We start from the raw sequence: 23,990 nt of genomic DNA on the forward strand, positions 1-23,990 counted from the left end.
ATATTAGGATATTTCAACTTCTTCCTTTCCTATATGTATCTCTTATGTTTTTCTCTTGGCTGATTGGTGTGGCTAAAGTTCCAAGTACTATGTTTTTAATTTCCATTAGTATATGATTGCAGAGTATAATGATGCCATTTATCATGAGCATAGGTATATATATGTAAGAAATATTCTCTCTTTCTCCATCTCTTGTTCTCTTTCCCAGTGGCAAATGATCCCTATCTCCATTTGAAGTCCTCTATCAAACAGGAGTAGTGAGGTTGGACACTCCTGTGTTGTTCTTGATTTTAGGGCAAATGCTTTCATTTTTTTCCCCATTTATTATTATTTTGGCAGTGTTTTTGTCATAGATGGCTTTTACCAGGTTGGTAACCTGCACATAGCACATCTCTTTCTATTTTTTATCCTTTTCCTTTCCTCTCTCTTCCCACTCCTCTCCCTCTATCTCTTGGTCCCCTTCCCTTTTGATAATTCGAGATAAGATCCTCCTATGCCTATTTTGTCAGGATTTTTACCTTGCATGGATTTTGGAATTTGTCAAAGAGTTTTTGTTTTGTTTTTATGTATTGAGATGATCATGTTATTTTGTCTTTGCTTCTCTTTAAGCGATAATTCCTGTTTACTGATTAATCCCCACTGAACCATCCTTGCATTCCTGCGATGAAGCCAACTTGATGAGATGTCTGATGTTTTTAATGATCTGTTGCACTCTGTTTGCCCGTATCTTGTTAAGGATTTCTCCGTCTATGTTTATAAAGGAGATGGGCCTACAGTTCTCTTTTTCTGTTAAACCCTTATCTGGTTTGGCCTCAGAATAATGGTAGGTTCTAGGAATGAATTTGGCAGTGTTTCTTCCCTTTCAATTTCATAGAAGAATTTGGAGAGTATTGGTGTTAGAACTTTTTTGAAATTCTTGTAGAATTCAGCAGTGAATCCAAGTCCTGGGCTTTACTTCACTGGGAGGGTTTTTATGATTGCTTCTATTTTATTGCCTGCATTGGTCTATTCAAGGTTTTTCTATCTCTTGATTCAGTTTTGGCAATTCATATATGTCTAGATATTTATCCATTGTATTTCTTGGTTCTCTTCAAAACAGTTTCTTGCAATCCTCTAGATTTTGGTGGATTCCATTGTGATTTCATCTTTCTTCTTCCTTTTTTTCTTTTTTGAGAAAGAGTCTTCCCATGTAGTTCAGGCTTTGTGCTGGGATCATAGGAGTGTGCAACCATGCCCAGATTCCTTTTTATTTTCTAGTTGCATTGATATAGTTTTTTTTCTTTCCTTTTTTTTCTTTTTGGTAGGTTTGACCAAGTGTTTATCAATCTTGTCACTTTCTACTCTAACCTTTAGAATACTTTTGTTTCTAGTAGTTTCAGATTTGGAATATTCTGATTTTTCTAGAGTGTTAATATGCATCATTACATTATTTGGTATCATACCATTCTTTTAATATATGCATGCATTTGTTTCTGAGAACTGCTGTCATTGTTTCTCAAAGGTCTGGGTATGTTGTGCTTCCATTTTCTTTTGATTCTGAGAACATTAAATTTCTTCCTTGATTTTTCTTTGATTCATTGATTATCCAAAAATATGCAATTTCTATATTTTCCCATACTTGCTGTGGTTTCTTTTGCTGTTTTCTTATTCATTCTGCTATGATATGATAGCATCCAAGAGATCATTTCAATTCATTTATATTTATTTAAGCAAGCTTTATGGCCCCAGTTTTCATCTCTTAAGAAAAATAAATATTCTATTAACTTCCAGATGGCTGAGGTCTCCCTGTGTGCCCTGTTCAGACCCCTCCATCCACTGGATTCTCCTCCTCCCTCTCCTCCTCTTCCTCCTCCCCCTCCTCCTCCTCCTTCTCTTTCTTGTGGTTCCCTTGCACCCCTTCCACAGCCAGTTTCTCACTTCTAATGATTTTTTTCAAAGATCATTTTTTCTTTCATCCCTATTAGTGTAAGATATTAAAGTTTCTGCTACATATGTTCCATTTTAGTATTTAATTTGTCTTGCTGTTAATTTCTCCAGTTTCTGAGTTAAACATTTAATTTCTTTTTTTTCATTTATTTTCAGACTTAATGCTAAATAAAGTAGAGTACTGCTGGTGAATTACCTACATGGGAAATATCATCTTCTTCAATCCAAAGGTCAAGTCTGAGTTCCTGCCTCCCAGATAAACCAAAGCATTGAAAAGAAGGAGAGGAAAAAAGTGGAAAGAAAAAAGAAAGAAGTTACTTTCTAGCATTACTAGATGTCTAGACCCACCTATGAAATTGTTGCCTGTGTCTATGGCTGATGATATTGCAGGGATGAAGCCTGAGCATTCTTGTTCCCTGAATCCAGGTTCCTCAGTCATGACCTTCAGGCCAACCATGGAGGAGTTTGCAGATTTCAGCAAATACATTGCTTCCATGGAATCCCAGGGTGCACACAGAGCTGGCTTAGCCAAAGTCATTCCTCCCAAGGGATGGAGAGCCAGAGAGTCCTATGACAACGTCAGTGACCTCATGATAGCCACTCCTCTGCAGCAGGTGGTCTCTGGGAGGGCAGGTGTGTTTACTCAATACCATAAAAGGAAGAAAGCCATGACAGTGGGGGAGTACCTTCACCTGGCCAACAGTGAAAAGTACCAGCCTCCTCCACACCAGAGTTTTAAAGATTTGGAGAGAAAATACTGGAAGTATCGCCTCTATGGTTCTCCCATTTATGGTGCTGACATCAGCGGCTCCTTGTTTGATGAAAACACAAAGGAGTGGAACCTTGGGCACCTGGGAACCATTCTGGATCTTTTGGAGCAGGAATGTGGAGTTGTCATCGAGGGAGTCAACACACCCTACCTGTACTTTGGCATGTGGAAGACCACGTTCACGTGGCACACAGAGGACATGGACCTCTATAGCATCAACTACCTGCACTTTGGGGAGCCCAAAACTTGGTATGTGGTGCCCCCAGAGCATGGCCGGCGCCTGGAGCTCCTAGCCAGGGAGCTTTTCCCAGGCAGCTCCAGGGGCTGTAGAGCTTTCCTGAGGCACAAGGTGGCTCTCATCTCACCCACAGTGCTCAGGGACAATGGGATCCCCTTCAGCTGTGTGACTCAGGAGGCTGGGGAGTTCGTGGTGACGTTTCCCTATGGCTATCATGCTGGCTTCAACCATGGCTTTAACTGTGCAGAGGCCATCAATTTTGCCACCCCTCGGTGGATTGATTATGGTAAAGTGGCTTCTCAGTGCAACTGCGGGGAGGCAAGAATTGGCTTTTCCATGGATTGTTTTGTGCGTATCTTGCAACCTGAAGGATTTGAGCTGCAGAATCAGGCTCAAGACTGTGCGGTAATGAAAGAGGGAGAACCCCTGGTGCATGCTAAGCAGAAGCTGAACACCAAGATGAAGGTGTGCTTTCATTGTAAATCTTCCCCTGGCCCAAGGCACCTGCGTGGTAGGGGATCCAGGTGTCTCAATGAATCTCTTTACACTGTCACTGTGGGCAGGCGCTCCACTCCCATGCCTACTGTGTGCAGGCTCCTCTCCTCCTCCCAAAGGGCTTCTGTTCAGCACCAGGCTGCAGTCATCAATAGCTACCAGAGGCCCACCCCGATCCAGTCCTTGACTCCTGGTCTGTTCACCCCAGATTTCCAATTCTCAGCAGGCAGACCGAGTAGAGGTCGTCATCCTTGGAAATCAAAGGCTCAGGGGTCAATACTGCTGGCTCAGACCCAAAAGCTCCTAGTGGTGGGCACAGGAGATACAGCTCTGTATTCAGAGGATCAGCCCATGCCTGAGGATGGAGTTTTGATGGAGGAGCCTGTGTCTGTGAGCCGTGGGCCTCAGTTTTCTGGGGATGCTTTTGGCTGTTGTTGTGCCCCTGATCTGCAATTCTTGGGACCCCCACTAGATCCCCACAATCCTATGCACCCTGGTTCATGCTTGCTGTCCCTGGATGACATTACAGCCGATCTTCCTTTAATTTTCCCAGCTACTTCTCCTAATGTCAATATGCCTTTGAGAAGGTTCTCAGGGGACACTGCTGGCAACAGCATTACCCCTGTGAACCTGGCTGAAGTTGTAAGGATGGACCACTCTTATTCCCGTAGAATCCTGGATTGAGCAAATGTTTTCAGAAACCATTTGCCACTGATTCAGTTCAGAAACACTTCACCACTCACAGTGGTGGCCCCTGCCTGTCCCTAGTGAAGCCTGACACATTTCTCGGGATGTCTGAGGCTTTTTCTTTTCATGACAACTAAGGGTCCCAGTGACCTCTGAAGTGGAATCTCCCACCCTATAGGCTGCCAAAGGAGATAGGAGTACCATCCAGGGACTCAGCCCATTACTGAATATGGATGTGCCTGTGGTTCCTACTGTGGTCTAGATGCCACAGACATCTCTTATTTACTTTGTCACCCTCAGGACACTTCCCCTGCAGTGCTGTGGGTTCAGTTCCCACAATCATTTGGGCTAAAACTGATTGATGCTGAGGATCTGGGTGAACCTCTTAAGTCACCAATCCTGGCTTCTACTGAGCCTTTCCAGTCCTTCAATGGTAACATGCCCTACCTCTCAGGCCCCCAGCAATCACTGTTCATGTAGGAACTAGATTTATGAAGAATTGAATCTGGCTGTCAGTTAGGGCCTCAGGGATATTTTATCCTTTTATTGTTGGCTAGGGATGCAGTTCAGTAGTAGAGCCTGGCACTGTCAACAATAAACAATCAAAAATGTTATTCCTAATGTGTATCTGTAAACCAAAAAGATAAAATCCTTAAAATATCTTTTTAAGATCAGATTTGTATAAAAGAGGTATATCTAAAGCACAATATTGCCAGGGATTTAGCTCAGTGATTCTGCTGCCTGCCTCTCAAGAGCAAGGACCCAAGTTCGATACCTGGTACCAAAAAAAAAAGAAAAAAAAAATAAAGAATGGGCAAAGCCTTACCATGGAAAAGGCAAATAGGAATTATGAATCTTAGTATCAGACAAGCTAATGGAGACCAAGTCTACATAGAAGGACTACTTATAGTACTAAATATGAAATTTCACAATGGAAGCATAGCCACGAATACCGAGCAACTTATGTTCATTTAATTTTTAAATGTTTTAATTGAGGTAAAGTATATGTTACAACATTTATTATTTTAACAGTTTTAAGTGCATAATTTAGTGGCTTGAATGATATTGTGTTATATAACTATCAGCATCCATCTTCAAAAGTTTTTAATCATGGCAAAGTGGAACTCTATCCATTAAATAATGTCTCCCTGTTTTTCTCTGTTCCAACTGCTGGTGTCCATTATTCTGTTTTAGTTGCTTATTAATTTGACTGTTTTCACCTTATACAAGTAGAATGGTACATTTGGATTTTTTGGTCTCTGGTTTGTTTCACTTAGCATAATGTGCCAAGGTTATCCACATTGTAGCATGTGTCAGGATTTCCTTGCTTTTTGAGGCTATGTAATACTGCATTCTAGGTAAATGCCACATTTTCTTTATCCATTCATCCATTGGTGGACATTTGGGTTCTTCATCTTTGGCTATTGTGAATAATTATGGCTATTGTGCATAATGCTGTAGTAGCACTGATGTACAAATATTTTTGTAAGTCCTTGCTTAAGACCTTTTAAATCAGTTTTTAGTTTAGGTTTCATATTCTTCATTGAGCATCATTTGTATTCCTTTGCATCTGCCTTGACTGTATTTTCAATGTAATAATTGCACTATATTAATTTTAATGTAAATTGTTTCTTAATTTTGAAAATTATAATAAAATTAAAACTAAATTAAAAATTTAGTAAAGTGGTTGTGGAATTCCCTATGAACTTTGAGAAACTAACGAAAGCAATAGTTCTTCACCACCTTCACAGCCCTACGCACACTGAAATCTATAAATATTCAAAGGAATTCATGAATCCTTTCTGTTTCATCCTAGTTTCTATGTTTAGGATTCTAGTTTCTTTCCATATTCCTTTATCATGGGTGTTTAAGGCTTTGAAACAACATTTTTATTTTCCCCTCATCAGTAGAAGTTGGATTCAGGTATGTTTCATGATTTACTTCTACTGTTAGTCTCTGGGCATCATTTGGATCCGTGGGAAGCTGCTACATGTGGTAAAGAGGAGACGATGTAGGGCCAGGTGGCTTTTCCCAAACTCTACACACTAAAGCATACAGGAGGCCTTTTCAGGGCATAGGGTGGACACTAGAGGGCCCTCCTGCTTCTTTAAGACTCAGCATGGTGGGGCAATGGGGACTGCCTCTAGCTGGCTTCCTTCTTCCCAGATCTGCTCTCAAGCTGCTCATACCCTCACTGTATCCACATGGGGGGAGCACTTGTCAGGAAAAATCTACTGACAGATGTGTCCCGAGCTTGTGTTCAGGGATCAGGCATTTGCATGATCAGAGGATCACCTATGATTTTCCATGCTGAGCCTCTGTTTCCAGGCTTGAGTATGGAGGATATTCTACCACAGAGATGTAGAAGAGAGATCTGGAGGAAACAAGTATCATTGCCTTTCTTTTCTGCATAGGACATACTCTCTCAGATGCAGGTTTGGGACCCCAGATCAGGAAAACTGTCACATAGTAGGAGTTCCTTTTGAGACAGAGTTCCTGCAGTCTGGACTGAGACTGTCTTTGAGTCTGAGATTAACATGACAAAACGAAATGTCTACAGTATCCTTACCATTCACAGGGACCAGCAAGTGCAAAAATTCAACATGGACTTGGTGATTCTGTGTTTCAGGAATTGAAAGGAAGCTCAACTGTGTTTGGGAGGTAGAGAGGAAGCAGAGCAACAGAGCCTACTATGTGGGCCTGGAATGTCAGGTTAAGTACTTGAAATGCTTTCACTTCATAGGAATGAGGCACTGGAAGTTTAAAACATGGTAGACATGATATCATTTGCATAGTTTGATAGTCTTTCGAGCAGAAGAGGATGGGAGTGAGATGCCTGGCTGACAGGGAGATTAAGTTAATATGGAGATAATGGAAAAATAAAATAGCAGCATATTGGATTCACTTTGGAGGGAGCAGCCTACAGAGTTGCTAGACCCACAGTAGATCTTGCATGAACAAGGAATAAACTAATGTGTGCTAAGTGACTGAGACCTTGAGTCTTTTCATCCTTTAGTGAAAGCCTTACTGCCCTGCCATTCAGTAAGAGGACAGCCTTCAGCTGTCAACACTTTCAGATGCAGAAAGCTGCCTCACCCAAAGCCTCTTCCTATTTTGTTCCATGTCTAGTGACTGCTCAATGCTGGGGCATAAAAGTTGGGCCATTTCTGCTCATCTTGAGAACACTGAATGGTCATTTTAAGTCCAGAGCTCCCTGCAGTATTGGCTGAGGCTGTTTGAGTCTGAACTCAGCTCAACTTTCCCCTCTACTCAAATCTGCTTCCTTCTCTTCCTTTTCCAAATATGTAGATGGAAAAGCCATTTATAAATATAAACACCCTAGGTGCTGAACTGTGTTTGCTCCTTGGGAACCTAACCTGAAACACTACTGTAAGTCTCCATGGTGTGGTGCAGCATCCTTTCCTTGAGAGAGAAAAGATAGGTTACCCCACTGATGTTGAAATTCTTTGAGTGATTGTTCAGGGATATAAGGAGATAGAAATGTCCAGATAGAAATGTCAGCTTTCAGTTTATGAAATTATTGATGTAACCCTTGGTGAAAACATGTCCCCTTGAACCCCAGAAGTTACAAGAACAGAAGCAGTTATTTTGGTCTTAACATGACAAATAATCTCTTTGCTGCACACCTTGGTTTACTGCATCCACATTCTGGCTCTGAGCAGAACAGTGCCATGTTCAGAGCCTTTGATTCTTATATAGAGTGCTTGTGGGAATGCAAGCATCATAAAAAACCCTTTGAAAAACTGCTTATCAGTGTGTTATAAACACATTTCTATAATAATTCTATTCCTAGGTATATACCCAACCCTAAATTATCAAGAACAATGAATCCATTGCTTGTGACTCTGATAGAGTACTACACAAGGTCTGTGTAATTTTTCATTACACCCATTCCTTTGGGTAAGGAGATTATTTCCATATTTTTATTACCTCAAAGAATATGTCATTGAACATGTTTGTACACAGAAATAAAATTGTTGGGTTGTATTCATGTTTAACTTTTCTAGTGACAGCAAGATGGGTCTCTAATCTCTCTCCATTGGTGCTGTTGGAAAACTCTGTTTTCCTTGTTTTTATTTTGTCAGGCTTTTTCAGTTTTCCTAATCTAAGTTAGTGAAAAATAGCATCTCATTGTATTTCCCTCATGTTAGTAATCTTGTACATCTCTTCATATTTGTTGGCTCTTCAGATTTTCCCTTTTGTGAGTTGCCTTTTCTAAGTTTTGCCCACTTCTTTGAGTTGGTATTTTAAAAAACTGATCTGCAGATAGTTTTGGATACAAACTCATTGTCTCTTTTATTTACAATAAAACTCTATCCCAGACTATATTTTTTCTGTTGGGCTATGCTGAGATCAAGCCCAAGGCATCTGTACCTTTTTGTTCCCTAGCTTTTACCTCATGTTTCAATTTTTTAAAATGTCATTATTACATTGGAATACATTAAATATGCCAGATATTTCCATCATTTTCTGTGCTTTTATTTTTTATTTCATTTTTTGTTTTTGGTACAGGAGATCTTGACTTTGTGCTTGCAAGGCAGGCAGTGGCACCACTGAGCTAAAGCCCCAGCCCATTTTCTGTGATTTTAATTCTCTTTTGTGTCTATTTTTATTTTGTTTCCAAATGTAAAAAAAAGTCAAGCACCTTATGTAAATTACCTGAAATGAGAACATACAAAGCAATTCAGTGTGTATAACAATTCTTTTTTCTCTTCAGTTTTGCTGCTTTATACAATAGTGTCATAGACAGAAAATTTGGATGGCATATGCTTGGTTAGAAAATGTCATCTCTTAAAATTGACAACGCAGGATGATTTCTGTTTTGCCTGCAAGTCAATTTACGATGAGTACTTATTTTTTGTTTTTCATTCAGGAGCCATGTGGAACTGAAAAATTTAGGTCCTCAGTTTTATTCCATGCCTTCAAAGTAAGCATAGATGACAGTATCAACATACTGCAAACTTTTGAGAGTTGAGATATCAGACTGTATTTGTTATTGTAGGTTCAACTATTTAGCCTGAAAATGCTGGATTTTTCTTTTACTAAGTGAAAGAATTTTCTGTAGGGCTTTTTATCTAATTTCACAAGATGGGGTTCCAGAATAGTGAAAACCCTCATGTGAAATTTAAAAGGGTCAAAATTATTCTGATGCCTATACAAATTTTTGCTATTTGCATAGACTAAAGGCAGTTGCTTTGCTGAACACCACTGAAGAAAATTCTGACCCAGGGGGCTCTACTTATTCCTAACATTTGTGACTCAAGAAAACCATACAAAAATACTTATAGGTCAAGTTTTAAGAGATGGCTGACCTGAATATTGTACATGATTTACATGTCAAATAGATATTTCAACAATTTATAATAAATTCATGGATTGTTACCTTTAAGAATATCACAGGGCCAGGGATGTTGCTCAGTGGCACCGCACACCTGGCAAGCGCAAAGTCCTGAGATTGACCCCCAATACTGAAAAAAAGCCCCCCCCCAGTACTGTGATAGCATTTCTGATGGAAGGAGACTTATGTCCAAAACTGGCCCAATTTTTCTGCTGTCCTAATTGTATGTTTAAAGAAATTTCAGAGATTATTAAGAAAAAAATCTTAAATTTCTTGTTGATTGATAGAACAAGTCAATTTGTGGGATTCAAAACATTTCAGTTTTTAAAATCTTCCATAATACATAACCTATAAGAGGAAAAATACAAAATATCTAGATGATCACTTTTTATTACATTACATAATTTAAAATAAAACATCACTATTTGAAGTATTTCTATTTTACTCATTCCTCTGCCAGCATTAATTTTTAAACTATTTTTTATATTTGGTTCAGCTGCATTTATGGCACAATATCTCATTTTCAACACAGCACAAATTTTCCTTAAGTCTAAGGACTCTGTTTTTTAGCAGCAACTATATATATATATATATATATTTTTTGTACTGAGGATTATAAGGCAAATGTTTTAACTATTTTTTTCTACTTTATGCTCACCATTTATAATATTTACAAAAAACTGCTAATGTCTACATAAAAAGTGATCATTCAGTTTGTCCCCCTTACATTTTAGTTAGTTTCTCCCGCTCTCCATTTCATACCTCCTTGAGGAAGTGCAGGAGTTTCAGACTAGGTACTTAGGTATTTTTCAAGGTATGCCTCATAAGAGGGAAGACCAAATAATTCTTAGTTCAGGTGGACCCACTGTCCCCAAAGGTAGTTGTGTACTTACTGAACAGCTAGGAAAAAATTAGCCTTTCAAAGGTGCCCTAACAATCTTAAGGCCACAACAGCCTAACAGCAAGAGGCTTGTTTTACCTCACTGTGATGTAGCCTCTAATCCTAATGTTATTGGTAAACATGGAAGATTCACTGAAGGGGCATCACCAAATTAAACAACTAAAAATGTGCTTTAAGAGCAGTTTACATTGAGGCACATGGACACGGACCTCCACATCACCAACTACCTGCACTTCAGGTATGCAGCGCCAATGACCCTTACCATGGTTTAGGTGCTGTGGACAGCGTTGTTCCCTATGTTAGTCTCAGAACACCTCTCCTGCTATGTACGACTTTAGTCCCCACAGTCATTTGGAGCAACATTGGTTGATACTGAGAACATGACAGAGGTTCTTTACTTCATCCCAAAGTTGCAATAGGCTCTGAATCACTGACCCTGACTTCCACTAGTCAGCCTCAGAGAGGCCCATGGTACCTCAAAGTCCTATAACTGTGACACAGCCTGCTTCCCAGGTCACCACCAACTACTGCTCACGTGGAAACTAGACCATTGGCCAATTGAGTCTGATAGCCAGTTCTGGTTCAGAATGTTTTATAACTTTATTGATGTTTAATAAATACATAATTTAGTGATGTTTAATAAATACATTTCTAGTGTGTGTCTTAGAACAAAGAAAGAAAAATCCCTAAAATTTTGTTTTGTTTTTTGAGGCAGGGTCTCACTGTGTACTTCAGGCTGGCCTTGAACGCACTATGAAGCCCAGGCTGGTCTTGAACTTATGGCAATCCTCTGAGTGCTAGGATTACAGGTGTGTGCCACCACACTCAGCCCTAAAATGTGTTTTTAAAATCAGAACCATAAAAGAAATAAACACAGTGAGTAAGAAAGACTGAGGGAGGAGGCAAAGAGAGTAAGTGAGGGTAATAGGGGCATAGAAAAAGGTTATTAATTATATCATTAAGAGGTCATGATGTTGACATGAATTTATGAGGTAAAAACACTTCATTAAATGAAACAACAGGCTACAAAACCATATACATGGGATTGCCAACTTTTTATTTTCAAAATGCATTAATGTATAGGGATATCAAGAACTCATCTAGAATGATCTTTATTTAACTGATTTAATATGTCTCCAAGAATGAGATGCTGAGCACATTTTACTTTTTGTTTAAGAGTATTTTTTCATTTGTGCTATTATGAAATGTTTCTAAGTGGAGGAAAGTAAGACTTGGTATAAGATTGTGAGGTGATGGATATGTTAACTAGGTTGATTGTAGTAATTATTTTACAACATATATGTATCTAAAAACATGATGTATACCTTAAATAGATATGATTTAATTTATATATTATAGTCAAAAGAGGAAAAAATAACACGAGAAAAAATAAAAAATTAAAATTCAAAAAGAAAAAGATTGATAAATAAAAGAATGGGCAAAATTATACCAAATAAAATGCAAAGAAAGGATCCAGAAGCTGATTGATGAGACAGGGGTGGAGGGGTTGAAGGAAGGGCAAGGGAATGGGGAAAAAGATAAGAACCAAGATATATCATGGAAAGGTACAAATTCCCAATGATGAATGTCATCATATGCTCAGTGGTTTCGCTGCCTGCTGCTCAGGGAAAAAGGACCCAAGTTCGATCTTTGGTACCCCAAAGGGGCAAAAAAAACATTAGGGATGGAGATTTAGCTCAGTGGTTTGGCTGCCTGCTCTGCAAGTGCAAGGACCCGAGTTCAATCCCCGGTACCAAAAAAAAAAAAAGATTGTAAACTTTTGCCATATTGTATACCTAAAATGTACCAATAAACTTAATGAATAAAAAAATCAAAGAAGTTTTATAGAGCGAAATCATGAGGTGAGTACAAAATCACAAGGTGGGTATAAGGTGGGACAAAACTATGGTCAACCAATAAGATTACAAGTATAGTCTCTTAGCTAATATTGATCCAATGGGGAACCAAGACATGTAGCAAATGTACATGGAAAGAACAAGGACTTTTCCTGGAAGGGATAGGTCAGGAAGTCATAGTCCCCAACCCAAGGCGACTGATGCCTATTTAGAATATCAATCATTATTCATTATCCCTCGGGGATGTATGCACTGTACTCATTTCATCTTTATCTTGAGGCCTGGCCTTCAATGAAGGCATTTTCAGTCACAGTGGTAATTATCTTCTTATCTTCTGCACTGACTTCTTTGAGGGCCTAGCACTGTCTGACTACCTATAACATTTTTATCTAATTTAGCTGTCTATGATACAGGTACTTATACCTGTAATCCTAGCTACTCAGGGGGTTAAGGCAGGAGCATGACAAGTTTGAGGCCAAGGAGTGCAACTTAATAAAAAGGTCTGGAAATGGAGCTCAGTGGTAGCATACCCTTTGGATTGATCTTCAGTACTGCCAAAGGAGGAAAAAAGAGCTTAAGAATGAGGCAAACCTGTGTTCACATCCCTACTACGCTGCTGGTAGAGGTGGGCTCCAGATCTTTCTCACCTTCCTTGAGCCTCTCCTGATCTGTAAAAGTGCATGATTATATCTCCCTCCCAGGGCGCATGGAGATCGGAGATGTGCATGCACAGCACCTGAGTCGGAGGGCCAGAAAACTGAAGTTCCTGGGCTTGTTACTGTTAGGGTTAGCAGAGCAGTCAAAAATGACTGACACAGAAATGTGTTCTTATGGAGCCGGAAAAATGGTGAAATACACATAGCATATGATGTCAAGGACATTTACTTGGATTTTTTTCAGAAATAAATGTACTGTTCCTTGCTTGATACACATTAAAAAAAAGAAAGAAAGAAGAAAAAAGAAAAGTATGATGTAATGTGCAATTATTAACTAAACTCCTTATGTCCACTGCCCTGATTAAGACATGATATATGGACCTCCAAATAATATAAAGGAAATTATATAATATAAATATAATATAATATAAATATAACATAAAAGAAATATTATAACTTCCAACCTGCTGGATGTCCAACATGGCGAGTTCATGTTCTCTTTCTTTTTGGCTTGCAAGGCAGGTGTGACACCACCAAGCTAAATCCCCAGCCCTAGTTCATGTTCTCTTTTTTTTGGGGGGGGCCGGAGATCGAACTCAGGACCTTGCGCTTGCGAGGCAGGCGCCAGAACCACTGAGCTAAATCCCCAGGCCTAATTCATGTTCTCTTAAAGAATGAATTCTAGGAACAACAGAAGTTAAGAGAAGGAAGGATTTCTGTTTCTCCCTCCCCCGCCAGGTACCGGGGATCAATCAAACTCAGGATCTCTCATTTACCAGGCAGGTGGCCATACCACTGAGCTAAATCCCTGGCCCTAAGGGTAGGAAGAATTTATTGAGAGAACATAGCTTCCCGCCTAAGAGAGACGGAAGGGGGCCCAGAAAATATGTTGCCCAAGGACCCTGTTTCTCAAAGGTGTTTTATACAGCAAAACCATGAGGTGAGGCAGATATAAGGTGGGACAAAAGTATAATCAACTAAGAAGATTAAAAGTATAGTAACTTAGGTAATGTTGATCCAATCACAAGGTGAAATCACAAGGTGGGGATAAGGTGGGATGAAGCTATGGTCAACCAATAAGATTATAATAAGTATAGTTGCTTAGATAATATTTATTAAATGGAGATCAAATGAGGAAGCAATTCACATCGCAACTGTACATGGAATGAACAAGGGCTTTTTGGGGAAGGAATGAGGCAGGAAGGTTTTGGTCCCCCACCCAAGTGATTGATACCTATTTAGAATATCAGTCACTGCTGTTCCTCCCTAGGGAAAGTATCTGGGTGTAGTACTTTCTCTTTGTCTTGAATCCTGTCCTTCAATGAATGTGCCTTTGGCCACAATTGTCTTCTCTGCTGACTTCTTTGAGGGCCCAGCCCTGTCTAACTGCTTATAATATTTTTAACTAACCTAGCCATCTACAATAACACCAAGAGCACATTTCCCCCTCTCCATTCATTACCAATTATAAAATATAACTGACTTTGTAATTCTCATATCCTTTCTTATTTTGTTTCTCCTTTACTGTTTTTATCATGTAGATGTGCATTTTTAAAAGTATTGCTTAATTTTAATTGTTTTTGAGATTTATATGAATGGAATTATGTTTTGAAAATTTATGTGTTCTTCTTTTGTTCAACTTTATGTTTTAAATATCTCTTTATAATAATAAAGATATGGCTGAGATTTTATTTTTGTTGCTGTATAATATTTATTTACAAATCAATAATGATTATGTTTCTACCATTCTATTGACGGATATCTTTGTTGTTTCCAGTTTGAACTACTATGAATATAGGATCTATGAATATGAATATACTGTAAGACCGAGGGCCTTACCAAACGCTCTGAGGAGCTGACTGCAGCGAAGAACACGAGGAGCTGACTGCAGCGAAGAACACCTGGGAAGGAACACACCGGACAAGTTGGAAAGTAAAACAGACCTTAATCTGGCTAGACAGCACTCCCAAAGCAAAGTAGCTTAGAGAGGCGACTAGCCCAGAGTCTGAGGCTCTTTTATAGGGGGTTGCAGGGGAAGTTAACAGGTGAAATTTACAGAAGAGGAACAAAGGTTAGTGGTCAGCTGACATGTACTGATGGTCAGCAGATGTTTGTAGATTGTTCTATAGATAGCGGTGTCCAGAACATCAGTTTTCGAACAAAGAGTTGAATAATTTACTTTGGGACCGTGTCCTGGAGCTAACAAGCATCTTTATCTATTTACTCACATTCAATCACAGTTGGGGCTAGGGGAGTTTTGTGATTACAGAGTTATGCAGTCCCACAATACTTAAACATATACCTTGATATACATGTGTGTTTGCATTTCAGATGTCAACCCCAGGAGTGCCATTGCTGGGGTATATAGATCAATGATACATTCAATTTTACTAGATAATTTCCAACTATTTTCCAAAGCAGCTATATCAACGTATGTTATAGCTTGTGTCTAGATGTTCCCACCTCATGCAGTCATAGGCGGGGATTTTTCAGAGATAGCTGGATCTAGCATGTGTGATTGATCCAGGGGGCAATGCTAAAATTAAGGATTTGTGCTCCCTTCAGCAGCACATATACTAAAATAGGATTAAAGGTGTGTGATTGAGCCAGAGAAACAATTTCTGAGCAAAAAGTTTTTTCCTGCGGCTAGCTGACCTGACAAACAGCCACTCCCAGCTCATACTTCCCCACACACCTAAAATGTGTCCTCCTTCACTGTCTTTTGTTCTCAGTAAATGTCTGTATCCTCAAGATGATGTAATCCTTACTTTCCTGCCATATGTAAATGTGATGAACTCCTGTGTACTTTTCTATATAATCATGTAAACTGAATGTAACTTCCTCAAACAATGAACTGATGTTAAGTGCCTTACTTCTGTATCCGCACCCCTCTTCCCTTGATCAATATAAACCTTGTTCATAGCCAGCTCCAGGCTGATCACTTTGTGAAGAAATCCCCGATCAGTTGGAGGGTGTAATAAAACTGTACACTTGCCTCCAACTTCTGGGTGCATTCTCAATTCCTGACCTGATCCTGCTAAACCACTAAGAACTGTAACATTATAAGTCACATGTCTGCCACAACATGATTACTAAATCAGTCCACTGATTGTTTTGGCACTGTGCTAATCCAGGTAGCCTAGACAGAGTATAAAAAGGACAGAAAAAAGCTGCTAAGGTCCCTTGCTTGATTGCTTTTGCTATTTTCTGCTCACAGTGAACTGTTTCTCCTCTATGATGCCCCTCTGTCAAGCCATGCTACCTTGGAGCCAGCCAATTATGAACTGAAACCTCTACAAACTGACCCAAATAAACCTTTCCTCCTTTAACTTTGGGTGTTGGTTATTTTGTTTCGGCAATGAGAAAATTAACTAAGACAATATGCACTCTCATTAATCAATGAGAGTTTCAATTTCCCTACATCCTTACAACACTATTGTCAGACTTTTTAATACTTGGAAATTTGATGGATAGATAGTATTTTTTTTTTTTGGTACTGGGGATCTAACTCGAGTCCTTGCACCTGCACAGCAGGCGGTGAAACCACTGAGCTAAATCCCCGGCCCGATAGATAGTATTTCATTTGGTTCAAATTTTCTTTACCCTAATTCCCAAGCAAGTAGAAATTTTTTGTGTTTCTTAGATATTTGGATATTCTCCCATGTGAAGTGTCTGTTCAAGAATTTACCATCTTTTCTATTAGGTTGTCTATCTTTATGTCTTTGAGTCTTGTTTGTTTTTATGGCTTACAAATTTACTTTCTTTTTCATTCACTTTATGATGTCTTTTGATAAATTATTTAATGAGTCTGATGATTTTTTAATGTTAAATTTAGCAAAATATTTTGTAGTTTTTATGAATTTTCCTATCCAAAGGTAATAAAGATAGCTTTATATGTTATGTTCTGTACTCATTATAGTATTGTTTTTTGTTTATTTTTCACCATTTAGGGTTTCAACACAACTGGAGTTAATTTTTGTGCACATGTGAGGTTAAGAATCTAACATATTTCCTACTATCTGCTGAAAACTCCTTTCACTGTCCGCAGCACTTCTGTTTCATATTTGTTTCTATACTGAAGTAAGTTTACTTCTGAATTCACTATTCATATCCATTGTTATATTTTTCTCTTTTCTTTTGGTACCGGGGATCAAACCCAGGACCTTGCGCTTTCAAGGCAGGCAGCAGAACCACTGAGCTAAATCCCCGGCCCTCCATTGGTATATTTTTCTATACCTGCACCTAAACCGTATTGTTTTAATTACTTTAGATTTACAGTAAATCTTGATATGTAGTACAGCAAACTCTCTCATCTTTTATTTTCTTCTTTCATTATTGGGGATTGAACCCAGGGCTATCACACTGAGATACATTCCCCAGTCCTTTCTATATTCTATTTGGAGTCAAGGTCTTGCTAAGACACTAAGCTATTCAAATTGGGCTGGAACTTGGGATCATGCCTCAGCCTCCCAGGTGCTGGGGTTATAGACATGTAAATCGCTGCCTGGTTTCCTCCATCTTTTCTTTATTAAGATTGCCTTGAGTATTCTTGGATTTCCTCTCCCAAGAGAGGTAGACGGTAAGAAGAGAAACGTAAAGTTCTGTTCCCCTGAAAGATTTTGCTTAGAGACATACTGAGTAGGCTATAATACCACCACAGTCCACTTCTAATGGTTCTAACTAATTATTACAGCCATATTTAACTAAGGTTGACATTTCTTTTCTTCACTTGCTCCCTAGAGAGTTCCTGGGGGGTGATAAGTAAAGATAGAGGGAGGATAGCAGTGTGGCAGAAGTAGGCATGCTGAGAGTGTAAGTCACTTGGCCATGAGATTTATTTGTGCCTTAAAAAACACACATGCACACAAGTGACCTGTTCTGGTCATTTTCATCTCATTTTTGCTTCACAGTAGAGGGATGGTAGGGCTGACTTTGTGGTACTGTGAGCCAGTTATTGCCTAGTTCACTTTAAAATCAGGCTACATGTCACTTACTATGCTATGGTTGTGTTTTTAGACTCTGCCAGTGTCCAATAGCAAGTTAAAAGCTTCCAGTAGAGAACTGTCATTTGCTCAAAAGGAGAATTATTGTTTACCGAATGCAGCACAGATTTGCTTCAGACCCCAGAACTGGATTCTCAAACTTCAATACACATTTGAATCATGTGGGGATCATGTTAAAATGCAGACTCAATTCAGAAGTTTGGGTTGGGCTTGAGAGTGTGCATGTTCAACAAAATCCAGATGTTGTCAGGGCTCCTGGTCATGGATTCCAGTGTGATCCTCTGCTGGGAGTGTGGCATAGTCTCCACCAGTGGTTCTCTTAAGTGTGGCTCCCTGAAGTGTGCCCATAATTTGACTACATATAAAATCTATAAGCCTAAAGATGGTACCCCACCCATTTGCTTTAACCCCAAAATAAAAACCACTTGAGAGTTTAAAATCCCGTGTCTCACACCAGAGACAAATTAAAACCTTTAATAAACAAAACCACAAAATTAAGGCCCAAAAAGCCAATGATATGTGTGTGTGTGTGTGTGTTTGTACTGGGGATTGAACTTGGGACCTTGCACTTGTGAAGCAGGCAACAGAACCACTGAGCTAAATCCCAGGCCCCTATGGTTTTATTTTTTGATGCCTATACAGCTATCGATTCCACCTTTAAATCTAATCAAATGTTTTTCCCTAGGTATGGGACAATCCACATCAAAGAGAGACATACATTTAAAAAAATACAGCAATAATGACAAGTATATGTGTGTCTAAAAAAACCCCCATGAAATTGATATAAAAATCCACCAACCAATGGTTACCCCTATTGGTCTTGCATAAAATGTGCCACCTGACAAACAAGATCTCCTTTAAAAAAAACTAAAACCCGCAACCCCTTGTGAGCTCAAGATATATAATGCAGTCACTATCAACATCATAAACCCCCAAGACCTAAAATTTTTTAAAAAAGACTTTAAACTACAGAGAAATTAGAGAGGTTATAACCCAAAGACACTGATACATATCAAAAGACATACTTTTGCCCCAACCACCTCCAGTTTCAAAATCTTTCATTCCTTTTATAAAAAAAAGGTCCTAACTCTGCCACAAATTCCTATGGTGACCCAAAGATTGTTCGTAAGTCTAACAAAAAATGTAGCCCATTCACTAAATGTCACCTCACCATATATATATAAAACTCTGGTAAAAGATCAATAGCCATAAAAGACAAAAGAGTAAAATCCCATCAAAAACAAGGCCTTAGCCTCAAAACAAAAACAAAAACAAAAACAAAAACAAACCCCTCCTTAAAAAAAAACAAACCAAACCAAACCACAACGACAACAAAAACATAGATCTTTAAGACCAACATCATTAAAAGGCACTCAAAAAAATAAAAAAAAAGTTCCAGGCCCAAGTTAGAAAACTAACTTACTTAAACAAAGGCTCTACAATAAGGCTAAAAACCCCACAAAATAATAAAAAATAAAAACAAAATTAACCCCTTGGCTCAATTTCCTGACCCCAATATAAAAAAACCTATCTACTTCCATCCATTAGTCAACTCCTAAAAAATGATACTAAATATACAAAAACAAGACATATGCCCAACTTCCCTATAATTAGATAAAAAACTGTATTTTAAAAACTGTTGAGACTTCTTTCTTCCTTCTGCCCCTACACCAAAAAGAGCTATTAGGATACCCCTTATACACTTCATCTCATTAAAAAAAATAGCCATAAACAGTTAAAAAAGATAATAAATAGTCCCCCTCCCCCAAATAATTCAATACTATAGGCCAGCCACATAGGCTAAAAATAAAATATAAAAATACAAAACCCCTATCTATATGCTAAACAAAATAATTTGGCCACAGGCTGTGCTAAAAATTATAACCAATAAAACTACACAAACACTAAACCTCCTTGCTAAACCACAGACAAAAATCCAAAATACAATATATCAAAATAGACTAGCCTTAGATTACTTGCTAGTCCCAAAAAAAGTTTATAAAAAGTTTAATCTAACCAATTACTGCCTCTAGATAAATAATCAAAAACAAATAATAAAAAAATTACCAAGTTAGCCCATATACCAGTCCAGACCTAAAAAAGATAAAATGTCCAAAAAAATTTAAAAAGTAATTCTTAGCTCTAAGGGGTTTAAAGACAATAATAAAAAAGTTTATCACTATTATTAAAATCTGCTTACTTATCCCTTGCTTGATATTCATAACAATGAGGGCTCTAAACACCAAGGTAGAGACCACTATAAACCAAAAAACAACCTCCAAGGTCTTATAGATTAAAAGATATCAGTCTATAAAAAAGTTCATACAGACGGACTTAAATAATAAAAGTCAATATAAAACGTGAGGCTTGGGCCGGGGATTTAGCTCAGTGGTTCCAGCGCCTGGCTCACAAGCGCAAGGTCCCGAGTTCAATCCCCGGTATGAAAAAAAAAGTGAGGCTCTTCAATCAGAGCCTCAAAAAAAAAAGACAAAAGCTGTCTCCCAGTGTACAAATAGACAATTATAGGTTAACTATATAACTATGCTTACTAAAAAAGATATAACTATAGTCACTACTATAATACAAACTCACTAAAACAAGATGATCTCAAAAAGCCCTGCCAAACCTCCTGCTGTCCTCTTCATTGCCCCTTTGCTTATGCAACTATGTTTAAATTGATAGTTATTTCCCCAGTGATTGCGGTTGCTGTTTCCCCCCTCCCATAAAAACATAAAAATGAACTTCTGTTTAAGGCTTTCAAGGCAATTTAAATCCCTTAAAGCCACTGACAATAAAACTAATTTTGCTCCCACTCAGGGTAGTCAGTGTTCTGTCCAGAGACCCCCAAACAGTCATGCTTCAGTGAAACTCCCATCTAGAAAACAAACAACAAAAAGCTCTTGATGCTCACAGTACGGTTTCCTTCATCCAGAATTAGTATCATCTGGGAACTTAGAAAAGTCAGTGTTATGGCCTCATCTCTCAGACCCATTGAATTAGAAATTCTGGGATAGGACCCAAAAATCTGCTTAACAAACCCTCCAGAGGATTCTAACTACACACCCTAATTTGGCAAGCACCAATCTCTGAAAGTAGTGGTTTTCAACCAATTAAATCAGAATCTAGGGAAGCAGAACCTAGGCATCAGCACTCTTTAAAAAACTTTCCAAGTGTAATGGAATTAGGTGGTTCCAATGTTTAATCATTGGTCCCAATGAGAATCACAGCTACAGAGCGTCCTATCTGCCATGGATGCCTTGAACAAAATTGAATCAGCTGGATTTTAAGGGACATGTGGCAAAGCTACTTTTGTTACAATCTTGACTTGGTGGAAAGTTTTTTTTTCCTTTGGGCCCAATGTAAAATAGATAGTTTATGGTTCACCTGGTAAACTATATGTGCCACCCCCAAATTGCAAAGAGGCTATTAAACTTTGTGCTTTTTTCTTAGTATTGGAAGCTTTAATGTTCATCAATTTATCTTTCATTTTGAAGAAGATATCCAGACCACCAGGCTCAAAAGAACTTCACTGAGTTAGCAAGAGCCTATATTTCAAGTTAGTTCTCTTTCATCTCCTGGAACATACCTGGGTTACCAAGTTGGTAAGAATATTTTCTACTTTCTGTTCTCCTGGTCCTATCAGAACATTATCAATGAAATGTCCCCTATGATGCCAAGTTAGTAAAGATCCCAGATGTCTAAGTGCTAGCTCAAAGCCATAAAAAATAACCCTGAAGTCAGATGAGTAACATATTTTTGTTGTCTTTCTAGGTTTTTGTTTTTTGTATATTAGGTTAGAGAAACAAACACTATCCAGATCAATAGGTTCATCCAGGTACAAACTGTCCAGTGTCTCTAGGAGCTGAATGTTGTGCTGAAAAGGATCATGTTTGTATCAAGCAGACCCAGGCTCAAATACTAGTAATCACTCACTACAGGTCATAGGAACTTCAGAAAACTTATTTTTTACTCTGAGCCTTGGGTTCCTCATCTGTAAAATGTTAATAATATGCCTACTTCACAGATTTTTATAAGGGCATATTTGCTAAACTAAGAAAATTATTTTAACAGTGCTTTCAACATACTAAGTGCTGAACTAGCAGAAATTATCACTTTATCTTGATTGCCTCTTTAGAGACTACCTGGCAATAATGGGTGGATGGCCTTTGGAAGAGTCTGGATTAGAATAAGGGAAAGTTTAGGTGAGCACTATTAGGAAGATACAAATACAGGAGTAAGTCCAAAGGGGACATGTAATTCCATCAGAGAAGAGAGTCAGAAGGTAGACAAAACCATTAAGACAAAAACCTTTGTATGATACCATGTGAGTGTGTGTGGTTTAGATTCAGCTTCCCTGCAACAGCAAGGAGTGAAGTTTGTTCTCTCTTTGCAGAAGCAAGGAAGAAGGGAAGTGAGGAGGTTTTACATCCCCCTCCAGCCAGGATGGAGACAGTAGCTTAAGATGGGTGCAGCCATGAAGAGGCAAGGAAGATGGGCCAAGCCCCTGATGTGTGCTACAAAGAAGAAAGGAGACTTGGGGAAACCTGCCTGGAATTGAGGGGTCTTGGAACTCAGCTACAACACAGGCCCTCTATCACTGAGTGCTGCTCCAGGAATTCAGAAAGGGACTTTTTTCTAGTCACACAATAACCAGAAGTATGGAATGAGGTCCTAAATGTCCATGGAAATATCCATCATAGAGGAAGCATGGGAAAAATTCTGGCTCTCTCACACTAAGGCTTTTGCTGTAAGTTGGGCATCAGGACAGTGGGTTAGCTAACATCTTTGGAGACCTGAGACTTGCTGTTAGCCAAGAGAAACAGTTCTGTCTGTGGTGATCAAAGGGGTGGAGAAAACTCTGTTGTAACCAGAGTTATATGGATCTTTCCCAACATCTGAGCTAAAAAGTTGAAAACATTTAAGTACCTGTCATAGAGTGCACTATGATAGGATTTACTGCTAAATTGGAGTCTTAGATCAACTGCCATAACATGGAAATGTTGTGATTGAACCCTTGTCCCAAAGCAGGTAGCTTTATACTTTTATCTCTTACTACTTTGGTCCATCACTCTGCATTTCGGTACCTTCTCAGCATTTCAGCCTCTCATCAACAGACTTGGGGTCGAGAGGCCTGCTCCAAAATAGTGAATGTGATGAACTATGCCAAGACATCCCTGGGCAAAAGCCACTCCCTGCATTGTCTTCAGCTTTGAGGCAACCTTTCCTGGCATGGCTTCAGAGCAGCAGAGAGTTTCCTTCCTCCTCATCCAAAAGGGTGACTCCCAGGAAAGTCTGACTCTGCTCCACCATTACAAATGACCTCGAATCCTTCATCTCAGCAAGTCCAGGAAGGCAACTACTCTGAATAGTAGTAATGATTTGCTGTTTCTTCCTTCCCTATCACCTTCCCACAACCTCTTATTTTCTTTAAATGATGAAGCACAAATAAGTGATAATGCTATTGATATGGCTTTATGTTTTCCCTCTCTTCATAAACTGAGCCTATTTCTTAAGCCTTTCTTAATCATGTGTGAAAAGCTGATCCCAAAATGTGCTGTTTAGTAAAGCAAACCTCTACCCCAGTCAGGTCACTGCTTTCGTCTTTCTGGCAGTTAGTTAGACAAGAAAGCTGGACATAGAGTCAGCAGAATGGCTTTTACAGCTGGTTATTAATATTTCTAGTCATGTGATTTTCAGCAAAAAAAATCATAGATTTATGAGCCAAAAGTATGGTGTAAGATTTTTAAGGATGATATTGTGTGCTATAAATACAACATATTCAATGAATATGAAAGAGAATCACTTTTGTGCGTTTATACACTCTAGATCAAGCACAGGGCCAAGGATATACCCTCATATGCTTTCTTTCTGTGATGGTTAGTTCTAAAGTTCCCCTCATCGCCAACCCCGCTGGCTTACTTTTTTTTAATGAATAGACTTTTTTCTAATAGTTCATAGCACATTTGAGCAGAGGGTAGAGGTCCTATACTCCCTCTTCTCCCATAGATCCCTCATTACTAACATCCCCCACAAGAGTGGTACATTTCTTATACTCTTGATCAACTTACCTTGACACATCATTATTACTCAAGCCCACAAT

The 23,990-nt window shown here is 38.8% G+C and overlaps 1 protein-coding gene across 1 annotated transcript; it reads left to right on the forward strand.

The window, feature by feature from the left end:
* Positions 1 to 2,085: 2,085 nt before the first annotated feature.
* On the forward strand, positions 2,086 to 5,714 carry LOC147827879 (lysine-specific demethylase 4D-like). Its single transcript, XM_087212311.1, has one exon. It carries the CDS (start codon positions 2,277 to 2,279, stop codon positions 4,110 to 4,112), a length of 1,836 nt encoding a protein of 611 aa, XP_087068437.1. The 5' UTR covers positions 2,086 to 2,276; the 3' UTR covers positions 4,113 to 5,714.
* Positions 5,715 to 23,990: the final 18,276 nt, after the last annotated feature.

The sequence above is a fragment of the Heterocephalus glaber genome, unplaced genomic scaffold (assembly GCF_053883595.1).
Source record: "Heterocephalus glaber isolate CG9 unplaced genomic scaffold, H.glaber_assembly_v1.0 deba00001429, whole genome shotgun sequence".
NCBI lineage: Eukaryota > Metazoa > Chordata > Mammalia > Rodentia > Bathyergidae > Heterocephalus > Heterocephalus glaber.

Coding starts and splice junctions, on each gene's coding strand:
- LOC147827879 (XM_087212311.1), top strand. CDS start 2,277: ATGAAATTGTTGCCTGTGTCTATGGCTGATGATATTGCAGGGATGAAG.